At 36.5% G+C, this 11654-nt stretch overlaps 2 protein-coding genes across 6 annotated transcripts in view; one reads left to right on the forward strand and one right to left on the reverse strand.

Annotated features, from left to right (window-relative positions):
• LOC138131462 (uncharacterized) overlaps positions 1-5076 on the reverse strand; it is a 29836-nt gene extending 24760 nt beyond the window's left edge. For 3 of the 4 annotated variants that reach the window (XR_011159820.1, XR_011159821.1, XR_011159819.1), the window contains exon 1: positions 4934-5076. The gene's annotated coding sequence lies outside the window, so the exon portion shown is untranslated. Of the gene's footprint in view, positions 1-3748; positions 3897-4933 lie in introns of all 4 variants that reach the window. The other variant, XR_011159822.1, reaches the window with a different exon arrangement.
• Positions 1-11607, forward strand: part of LOC138131465 (uncharacterized) — a 43504-nt gene extending 31897 nt beyond the window's left edge. Inside the window, exons 1-4 of one of the 2 annotated variants that reach the window (XM_069048481.1) lie at positions 5334-5474; positions 5528-9419; positions 9470-10822; positions 10869-11607. In XM_069048481.1, coding sequence (XP_068904582.1) covers positions 5463-5474; positions 5528-9419; positions 9470-10822; positions 10869-11461 — 5850 coding nt within the window. In that variant the 5' untranslated portion in view covers positions 5334-5462 and the 3' untranslated portion in view covers positions 11462-11607. Of the gene's footprint in view, positions 1-5333; positions 5475-5527; positions 9420-9469; positions 10823-10868 lie in introns of those variants that run through there. The other variant, XM_069048482.1, reaches the window with a different exon arrangement.
• The last annotated feature ends 47 nt before the right edge of the window (positions 11608-11654 follow it).

An 11654-nucleotide genomic window follows, 5' to 3' on the forward strand; every position in this document is an offset into this window, starting at 1 on the left:
ACATAACGCTACTATGAATGTTGTTCCAAACTTTATGTTCACACTGTACAGGTGTGCCCCAAAAAAAGACGAGTCCATTTCTCCCTTATTTATCGGAGGATTTTAATTATTTATACACCAAATTAAATAGTTGTGAATGGTCTACAAAAGGCCCTAATAAATTCACATATAGCCCCAAGGGCTTTAAGGATAAGGTGTCAGAATATTCTTTTTCAAATGCGAAAACATATTTTTTTTGAAATTCTGTTAAAGATTTTTATTCTGAAAAGAACATGTATCACAAAGATACATTTACATACAAAAAAAGTCAAAAAACCTTACTAGAGTCTATGCTTAATCCCCCCGCAATGAAATCCACTCCAAGGGGGAGTTTATTTAGATTATTTATAAAAAAAATCTTCGGAATGAAATACAAAATTATTTGACTATTAGTGGTTTGCCGCCTCATAAGTTAGTATTGAAAGTTAATTGCATCGTTTTACCGATCAGAAACTTCAATACAAAGGAAGCATTAGTCAATGGACAAAGAATGCGCATCAAGTTTATGCATCGCAATGCTATTGATTGGGAAGTTTTAACTGGAACCGCACGCAATAAGAGAATTTTGATTCCACGTCTAAATTTAACATATTCCTATTTTACCATTTAACGAAGTAAAAACGTCTATGCAACTAAGTTTTCTTGAATTTCTTGAATTGATGCACTTCATAAAATAAATAGCAAGAAAATAAATTACTAGCAACAAACGTACATAATAAAATCATTAAAAATTAAAAACTTCAGTTAACAATAATGTTGAAATTGACATGTGACAGCTATATTGATAGTTGTGCTATAGGTACCAATTTTTAAAAACAAAATTTTCCAGAGATCCACGAGTGTTTTAATATATAGATTAGCCATAAACGAGTCCAACTTGAATACAATAATAATAGACCTATTAGAGACGCAAATTCTAAAAACAAATTAGGAGACCTCAAAGTTACCTACAAATACGATTCTCATTGTGCTGAATCGAATGATTCCAAAAATGAACGTTTTTGACAACGAGGAAGTTATATTTTTGCCAGCCATTGAATCGACTTTTTAACAGGAATTAAATGAAAAGATGAAACTCTTTGCGTTTTCCACCTAAAAATAACATTTTCCGATCAATGATAATCACAATGGTAATTTGAATTAAAATTTTTGCTGATTTTAAACGATTTATTATTTGAGATCAGCTATTTAAAAATACAATAAATTAAAAATTAAATTAATTTTAATAAAATGGAATTTTATTAAATAACATTTTTAATTTACAATGTGAAAATTTCCGATAATAATGCGGAATCTGGAAAAGTGCCCCGAATGCTTGCAGCGTTTCCACGTTGAATGGCAAGGGAAATCCTCTCAAAAAGGAAATTAATTTTTGACAAAATTTGTCATTTTTTCACAAGAATTGTTATGTAAGTTATCAATTTTTTTCACTCATCGTTTAGCTAGTACCAAGGCCTTTCAGAAAAAGAAGATAAAAGTGGGGGTTGTCATTTTAAAAATTATTGATGACGTTATAATTAGGAGATGTCAACATAAGTAAAGTACTGAAGAATATGCACTTTTTAAAAATAAAGTTAACTTGTTCGAGGATTTTTCTAGAAATTAGTACTTACAGTTTTATCGAATTTATTCCGAACTTTACGAACGCACTGTATATTCGCTTCCTTAATTCGTTTAGCCTTCAAGTAAGCAACATTTATAATTCAATTTTTTTTGTATTTTTAAAATTGTAATAAACAGTGCTCATTATACAATGTATTGGGTGATTCAAAATGATTGTGGCCAAGTATGGCAACTATGTACGAAAATTTATGTGGCAACTGTGTGGGGAGGGTAGAGTTGACATTTCCTTGTCAGTTCATAGTCGCGCAATTATGTAAGTTGTCAAATCAATGTGTAATGGAATTGAAAAAATCAAATGCACGCTTATGAAATGTCAAACAAATGTCAACTCTACCCCATTCACACAGTTGCCACATAAATTTTCGTACATAGTTGCCATACTCGGCCACAATCATTTTGAATCACCCAATATATCGTGTTTGTTTTCAACACCCCCCGATGGTTGCAAGGATTGCGAGATCTGTGAATTTTTCTTTTAATCCATTTGATTTTTTAAAATCCGAAATTTAAAATTTTTGTTACACAATTTTTGATTACATCTTAGTCAATTAATCATGTGCTTCTAAATGTCAACAAACGAAATCAAAGTCTGGAAAAATACGAAGCAACAAAAAAGCATCAGGAGAATATTTGTATTATTTTTTTCACGTTCCTGTAACTCTACTTTATACGATTACAAGTAGTTGGTGCGGTCGTTTTGATACACCGTGTATATTTTAGGGTAAAACATTCGAAATTAGGGAGAATTCAATCATTTGATGAAAACCTAGGCAAAGATTTCAGCAATCAGCTAAATTTGATCTCATATTTGGAATAAAAAGCATAGTTTACATAAAGGTAAGTGGTTATTCACAATGGACATAAGCTTGACATAAGGCATTCATGATACATGCAGTGGATATACTATTAATTTTTACGTAACTTATGAGAAGTGACCTCAGTGAACATTATTGTTCTGTACAAAAAGGCATGAAGAATCATATTCGAGTTATATGGACACATAAATTATTTTCCAATTGCCCAAATTTACAAATTATTCTTAGGTATCTCTTATGTATTTCTTATGTCTTATGTCCATTGTGAATAAGCACTAAAGGTTAAAAAGACAAATTTATATGTATCAACTATGTCCCTGGACTGAATTCACAAGAGGGATTTTTTTTTCTGATTTTACGCAAAAACTTCAGAGGAATAACATGTTTTGCTTCATCTGAAATCCCCATATCTGTTATTAAAAAGTCTTCTTCAACACAGAGGAAAAGTTAAGATTAAAATTAAAGAAAATGCAGAAAAAATGTTTTACTTTTTTTTGAAAAAATCAAACGATAATAAATTGAATATAAACTATTCTACTAACTCTCCGCCGTTTTTTGCACCTAATTCAACTCTATATCGAAGTTCTTTAATTGTTAATGATGCTACAGAGTTTCTTATGCGCTGTCTTAGTTCTTCAGCACTATTAGGCAGGTTTTCCCTATACATTTTTACACACGCGTAATACATAAGTGTTGGGAAATTTTTCATTAAATTTTGTAATTATGTATGTGACGAAAAACGGTCCAACATTGGATTAAATAAATTCTTTGTTTTAAAGACAACATTTTGAAATTATTTCTAACAGTAATAAGTTGTTTGTTAAAAAACAAGGGCAAGTGTAATAAAATTTAAAACATAAAAATTAATTCTAAAAAAAGTCCAACTTTTAACAGAAAATGTTAATTGAAAATGCAATATGTATATCTATCAATAGTGAGATTTTAATAACGGAAATGGCTGTTTCGAATGAAGCAAAAAAAGTTATTCCTCTGAAGTTTTTGCAAAAAAATATTTTTTTTTCCTATTAATTAAAATCGCTGGCTCTCCTTTACACCTGATGGATATAAATTTTAAAAGAAAATTGGTATTTGGTGGTAAAAATTGGAATTAAGTAGGTACTCATTAATTGCAAATGTTAGATGACGTATCTAATCGATTTATTTTTAGTTTATTTGCAATGGAGATAAGAGATAAAATATTGTCAAAACAAAAACTCTTCTAAATGAATATCTATGCAACAGTTTTTCGGAAACAATTACATATTACTTACCATTAGATTCAGTGCTTCATTTTATACTATGTTCAAAATACAAATGTAATGACGAACTTGTTTTGCGGTAACAAAGCAAAACGTTCAGTTTAAGACGGAAATTTAGCAGAAGATGCTGAAATGCTGACTGCTGTTACAAATGTCCATTCTATTGAAGAAATGTAAATTTTAAGTTGATATACCGGGATGTCAAAAATTATCTTGGTCAATGATGGTCATGGATTGGAAAACGTCCGTCTCAAGTTATTTCGTGTGACGATTTCTTCGGTACGAACGATTGGCGTATGAGCCACAGAGCCAGTTTCGCGAAACACACCAACACATTTTGTAAGGCATGCATAAAAATCCTTCGATATTACTGCCAAGTGTGTTTAGTGTGAGAAGTGTTCTCGAAAATTGATTTTGACATTCAAAAAATGATTGACACAAAACTTCGACAATTATTTGAAAATCCATGACCACCGTTGACCAAGATAATTTTTGATATCCCGGTATATAGTCAACTAAAAATTTAAAACGCGAAAAGATATCGTCTGCTGCTCAGATTTGCAGATAGATACAGCAAGATAAAATATCACCTTTTAAACCGTTTAATTCACTGTGATGTGACGAAAGAAAAACCCATTTTCATTTTCAATAAGTATGTAATTAAAAAAGATCCCAAACTGACAAACTGTTCATTGTTGTTGAATTGAAATATAGACATAGACAGCGACAGAACAATGTATAAATATGTACATATATCAAAGAAATGTCTTCTATTCTCGTAATTACATGAATTATAGAAAGAAAGGATTTGATATTTGAAATATTTATCCGATTCAAAAATGCTCTATTATCCCACGTTTATCCAGTTATTGATAAATTTGTTACAATTTGTTTTTCGTACTAACCATTCCGCTTAATTCAATTTGTCATTTTATGTTATATCAGCATATACAAAATAGAAAATGGTCTCGAGATAAAATTCTAAAAATGAATTACTTTCAAACAGGGAAAAGTTTTTTTCGTACAATGAGAATATAATGGAACCAATTTTATAGAACCATAAATGAGAAATAATATTTCTTTTTCTCAGAATTAAACTCAGTTTATATCTATCTATATTTATTTACTTATACTGAATACAAGAGTTTTAATTGCAGTACCAAATAATTACGAATCTAGGTAAATTTGGGTACTCACATCGTCCGCCATCCTTAACTGGTAGACTCACTGGGTAAAACACACTAACCGCAGTTTACTTACACCATTCTAATTTTTTTATTTGAATTGTCCGAAGAATTCATTTGGTGAGTTTAATGTCAGTAGTCTAGTATTAGTTCATATTTATGTCATTTTTTATCTTATCGTAGTTGGAGATTAACACAAGCCGGAAATCCCTCACTACGGTCATATTTTTCTCTTTCCCTTTCTTTTTAAATGCACAATATTTATTTTCCTAGTATTCACATTATCAGTCACATTTTGTATGAGATCTGATAGCATTTAAAACGCGTTAAACAAGTTCTGATCGAAAACAATTCTCGGAATCGACACAATGTGTGCGGCGGAAGCGTTATCTGCTGATGATTCATTCATATCATCACAGCTGACTTAAGTACCTAACACCTACTTAACCTCCAAAGCATTCTCTATCGGCTTATATTTAGTATTTGGCGTGCCAAAATCACAGAATGCCTATCGGTACTTAACCCCCTGTGCCCGATCCAACATGAATAACCAGGTAAATATTGTTGCACAATGCACATGCAAATTTGTCGCTAATGTTAGTTTTAGAAATTCCCATCCAGGGCTGGCACCGTTGGCTTAGGTGACAGTTACGAATTTCTGATGGCCGCTTATTACGGTTTACACCTGAGTCTCAACGAAAACGTGACCGACTTCAAGCTGTCTACAAACAACAACGACATGGGAAACTTCGACGATATCGTCCTTGAAATTACTTACTCAGACGGTGACGAATTCTTGTATGCTCTGCAACTGAAACACTGCGCAAGTAAGGATGAAAGCATAAGTCTGATGTCTTTCGACGGTGACAAGGGAAAATTCGGTTTGACCAAGTACTGCAAAGGATTCAAAAGCATTGAAGAGGTATGTTCTGACAACCCTTCGTACACCCTACCTTTCGACAAGTTTTACTTTATCTTGTATACCAATCAAGTGTTGCCGAAATTCACAAAGAACGAAAGGGGCAAAAAAATTGAAATAGACGAGCTGCCCTTGACCAAGAAGTCAGACATCACAATCTACAGACACGACAAGTGCGTGGCGAGGAACTTGCTAAGCTTGTCCGATTCTAACTCCCACTTTATTTACAAGTTCAAGACCGACAAGCAAGACTTGTTGGATGAAAAATTCTTGGATCATTTTTTCTTGTACACCGGGCAAAAAGAGGTGAAAGACGTCGAGTACGAAATCAGCAGATTCATCCGGAGCATCTTCAGCAACTGCGACGGCGACGTTGTCACTAACTATTTGAACTTCTTCAAAGCTTGGTGGAGGGGCGACTTTGGCAATTACAAGTTGACCAAGAGAGACATAATGTTGAAACTAGCCGAATACGTCTTGATCCAACACATTCCCGATGTCAACTTCAAGAAGCTTCCGCACTACGGGAAAAAATCCCAGCTGCTCGACGATTGTTTCAAAAATTTTGACTTGACGGTAGTTGAAACTGTGGAAAACAATGAGATCGTTGACTCTATTTGGGGGATGGTTCTGAAGAGATATTTCAAAGATATTGAAAAGTCATGGTTGTGGTCGCAACCTTTGCCCAAAGTTGAGACAAAATTTTTGCCTGAAGATCAAAAAGTACCGATCTCGGCGCAAGGTGAAAATTTTATTGACCAGTCTTTAAAGAAGATTTATACTATTTTGTGGCACATGGATATTTTGCCTTTGGTTATCCAGGTCAGCGAGAGCCACAAGAAGGGAATTTATGCGGCAATCAAACTTTGTGAGGATTTTGAACAAAAAAAGAAATTTATTGTGATTGACAGGCAGTTCGCCGAAGACGAATTCAATGAAGATTTGAAGATTTTTAAAAAATTGTCAGATGTCGTCGAGTTTGAAAAGTTTGATGAAATCAAGAAGGAGTTCATGGTTTCTCTTCAAGGACGACAGGGGGTTACTCTTGAACGTCTTATCCAGCTTGACAGTCGCTTCCTCGAAATTATATCAACTAAAGAATTTCTTCAAATGTTAGGTGATAATTTCTGTATCGGGGATGACTGCAAAAAAAGTCTGCCAAGGCACTACGTGACAAGACAGACACCAAAGATTTTACTTAAAACAGAGGCGATCGACGAAATTCAATCCGATTTGTTTGTGGTTAGTTGCCAAGAGTTCCAAAAACCTAATTTAAAAAGTACCACTTTTGACATGCATAAGTATCTCTTGATGAAAGGTGGCAACAAACAATTTCCCGATAAATTTGTTGTTTTGGTTAATGGACTCTGCTCTGAAAAACAATTCAAGGAAATTTCTTCGTTAAACAACAATCGGAATTGTCACCATGTTCGAATTGTCAACAATGGAACCATCGAGTGGATAGAATCACAAGGAAATATCAGTCAATTGAGAGCTTACATGATTGATGTACTAAACTTCCAAGACGATCATTTCGTCAACGATTTAGAAGTATTAGATTATTTCAACAACAGAATTAATGTTATTAACGCCGGTCCAGGCATGGGAAAATCAATCATGATGAAGTTTCTAAAGTACAAATGTCCACCAAACCATTGGGTGATCATGATTAATCTCAACGACCACGTCAAGTTTTTTAAAGAAGAACACACAGTAAACGAGGCTGTTGAATACTTACTGGCAACTGAAAGCAAGAATTTGTTTGTCAAACAAGTCGTACAAATATTTTCCTCAAGAATGAGAATTTTGTTCTTGTGGGATGGTTTTGACGAGCTACCCGGCGCCTGTGTGAATCCTGTGGTTTCTCTGATGAAAAAACTATCTGTCGAAGGCTATTGGCAATGGATTGCGGCAAGAAACAACTCTAGGCAATTTCTCGAAGACACTTTCAACCTCTTGTCGTTGACTATGACCCAGTTCAGCGAACAAGACCAACAAGTATACATTTACAATCACATAAAAGAAAGATACGATGATGAAGAGAAAGTAAAGCGGATGGTTGTCCAACTGAACGAAAATATGTCGTCGTCTTTGAGCTGCGGATATTTTGACTATACTGGAGTGCCTCTTCAGATCAACATGGTCATGGAGATTTTTCTCAAGAATCCACAAAAGTACCTGGAAGAAATCAAAATAGTTACTTTGACTGACATCTATCAAGAGTTCACGGACGGAAAATTCACCAATCTGTTCGAACGAGCTAGTGCCAAAAGCAAGAACTATCTCATGCAAAAGATCCAGATGAAGTTCAAAGGTGCTCAACTGCCTCAGTACGAAATCGCGGCGCTGAAAGCCTCGTTCGACGACAAAATCTTCAACTCTCTCAACCTCGACTGTGACAAGTTCCTACAAGAAATTGTACAGAACAGGGACAGCGTCGGTTTAATTTTTGGCCTGAACGATGAGAACAAACCGGTTTTCACCCACAAGACGTACGAGGAATTTTTGACGGCGTCTTGGTTGGCGAAAAACTATAAAGACCACCCGGACTTGGTACAGATTATCTTCAACGAGGAGCACAACAACATCCGGCTTATGTTTGACATGATTTTGGCTAAAGACAGTCCAGTGCACATTTCTATTCTTTATCGGAACATGAACATTTTGGAAACATATGGAAACGACGTGTCAAAATATAAAGACAAAGGGGGACGGAATCCTTTACAAATTGCCTGCGCCTGGGGAAGCAAGCATCCTTTGGGGACCACATTCCAAAGCAACACCGGCGAAACTGTAATCTCCATAAACGAAAACATCAGCGAGCCTCAACTCAATGTCGAAGTTGTCAACTTTTTACTTTCTCATGGTTGCAATCCGTTTGACAAAGACGTCTTGATTGGTTGGGACGCTGTGGAGTATGCTGACAAGACTCTTTCGTTGTCTTTACTCGAAGCAATTCTAGCATTTAAGCACGAAATTGATTTTGCAAAACTGTCAAACTTCAACGACATCAACACTCTTTTGTATTACAGCGTCAAGTATAATTACCAGAACTTGTTTTTCCGTCTGTCAGATTACCCATACCTTGAGCTCAGTCTAGAAGGCGAAGATATGCGTACTCTTCTGCAATTTGCCGTTCAAATGGACCGACTGGATTTTGTGAAGCTTCTACTAAATCTACCTCACTATCAGAACGCCATCAACAAACCCTACAAAGATTTGGGGAGTCCTCTTTTCTCCGCAGGTTCCAATGGAAACATTGAAATGTTCAAGTTTCTTCAAACCAAGGGGGCGCAAATCGATCGGAACCAATCCTCACCGTTGCTAGTTGCCGTCGCACTGGGCCATAAAGCGTTTTGTCGGTTGTTGCTTGAGGAAAAAATGGACGTGAATGAGACTTTCATGGACGGTAACTCAGTTCTTCAAATTGCTGCAATGAAGGATCATCTAGATGTTCTGGAGCTGCTGTTGGATTATGGTGCTTCTGTCAACTACGTGAGCTGTCTAGACCTAACAGCTCTGGATTATTGCATCGACAATGGATGTCTAAGAGGAGCTGAGATCCTTGTAGCTAAAGGAGGTAAAATTGAATTTATTCTTTGCAACCAATACTTTAAATCTTTGTTTTAGCTAATGTCAACAGACAGGGGAGAACGTTGTATGGGTATTCTCCTCTTCACAACACCTGCGAATTGGGACACGCCGAAATGGTAAAATTTTTGCTGCGATCTGGAGCCGATCCTACGATAAAGTCCAATCAACTGTACACACCGTTACATGTTGCTCTGATCAACAAGCAAGAAGAGATCGCGAAGATTTTGATAGAAGCGGATTGCAGTGTCATCAACGAGTACTCTGAAGAAAAATCGACACCTCTAATGCTTGCAGCGTTGGAAAACTTCCACAGTACCGTCGAGATGTTGTCACAATTGGGTGCCGACATGGACAGTAGAGAAAGCAAGGATTCCCCTCTTCGAATTGCTACTTTGAAGCAATTCGACAAGTGTGTCTCGATTTTGCTGACATTTGGTGCAACGGTTAACAGAGCTGACATCCATGGAAATAGTCCCTTGTTCTATGCCATTCAAAATGAAGCTATTATGAACCTATTCCTTGACAATGCAGCAACAGATGTTAATTTTAAGGGCAAAGGGTTCATAACGCCACTACATTTTGCCGCAGAAAATGGAAAAATAAGAGCTGTGGAACAACTGATCGCACACAGAGCAGACGTCGACGCTGTAGATGTTAACCATCGGACTCCACTTCACTACGCTGCCAGACAAAAGCACGACGTAATTGTGAAGTGTCTGTTAAAACACAATGCCAGTGTGGGCGACGGCATTAGTTTGTTATATCTTGCTTGCATCACAGACAGCCCTGATTGTCTTCTGACTCTACTGAATCACGGAATCGACGTTAACATGTCAGATCAAGAAGGAACAAGTGCTTTACATTTTGCCGCCATGAAGAGCCTCTTCTGTGTTAAAGTATTGCTCAAGAAAGGAGCTGTCGTAAATGTGACGGGCAAAAACGGTTTGACTCCTCTATCTTTTGCGGTGTTCTTGGGAAAAATCGATATTGTCAAAGAGCTGGTAGAAAATGGCGCTGATCTTCAATTGGGTTTTGACCGTTCTACAGCCTTACACGTTTCTGCAAGACTCGGTGACATCGCCACTTTAATCCTCTTAATCACCTTGGGCAGTGACGTAAACGCCCAAGATGAAGATGGTAGAACTGCTTTGCATTGTATCAGCGAACAGAGTGACGACCATCTACTTTTTAAAATTTTGAAAACGGTGAAAAGTTGCAAAATTGGGTTTCAGCTCGAGCGCAGTTTCGAGGACTGCGCCAACGAACTGATAGAAAGGGGTACGCTTGTAACAAAAGCTAGCAAGTCTGGTTGGACGCCCATTGTAGCTGCTGCCTTTCACAACAATTTGGACATGGTGAAATTTTTCCAAAAGAAGCTCCAGTCGAGGCGTAAGTTGAAACGAAAGTGAAATATTGAAACTAACAGATATTTTAGGTGATCTTGACGACGAATGGCAAAAAAGCTTCCTCGCCGCTGCGTTGAAGAACCACGAAGCAGTTCTTCAGTTCTTGCACGAGAGTGGACTGGCAAAGGTCAACGGCGCAGGAGGTACAGGTCGTATGACAGCACTGCATTGTGCTTGCTCCGAGGGTAGTTTCCAATGCGCCCTCTACTTGATCAAAAATGGTGCCAACGTTGATGCCACAAATGCGGATGGCTGCACTCCTCTATATTTTTGCGCCCGCAGAGGTTATTTGGATGTGGTGCGACTATTGCTAGAGAATAAAGCTGAAGTGAATGTCCCCAATGGGCATGGTAATACGAGCGTGTTTGCTGCTGCTGCTCAAGGTCTTTTAGATGTTGTTACTTCACTTCGTGAGAATGGGGCTGACATTAACGTCATCGATGACGATGGAGATACACCTCTACATGATGCCGCCGCTGGGGGGCATTTACAAGTGGTTCAGTATCTTGTTTCGGAAGGTGCTGATGTAGGGTTGAGAAACAAAAATGGAAAAGTGCCAGCAGATCTCGCCATAGACAACGAAAGGGATGACGTTGTCCATTTCTTTCAGTCTAATACTTAAGATTTAATACGCTCGTAATGAAAGATATTAAGATTTAAAATGTAAGTTATTGTGATAATGACGCTATCCAGATGTTCAGATGTGATTTTTATACAAAAATTTACTGTGAAAATAATGAATTGTAAATAAAACAGATTTTATACAAAGTCATGTTTTTATCCCTGAAAATTTTCAAATATAAAACGAAACGAAA

The sequence above is a fragment of the Tenebrio molitor genome, chromosome 5 (genome assembly GCF_963966145.1).
Source record: "Tenebrio molitor chromosome 5, icTenMoli1.1, whole genome shotgun sequence".
Taxonomy (NCBI): domain Eukaryota; kingdom Metazoa; phylum Arthropoda; class Insecta; order Coleoptera; family Tenebrionidae; genus Tenebrio; species Tenebrio molitor.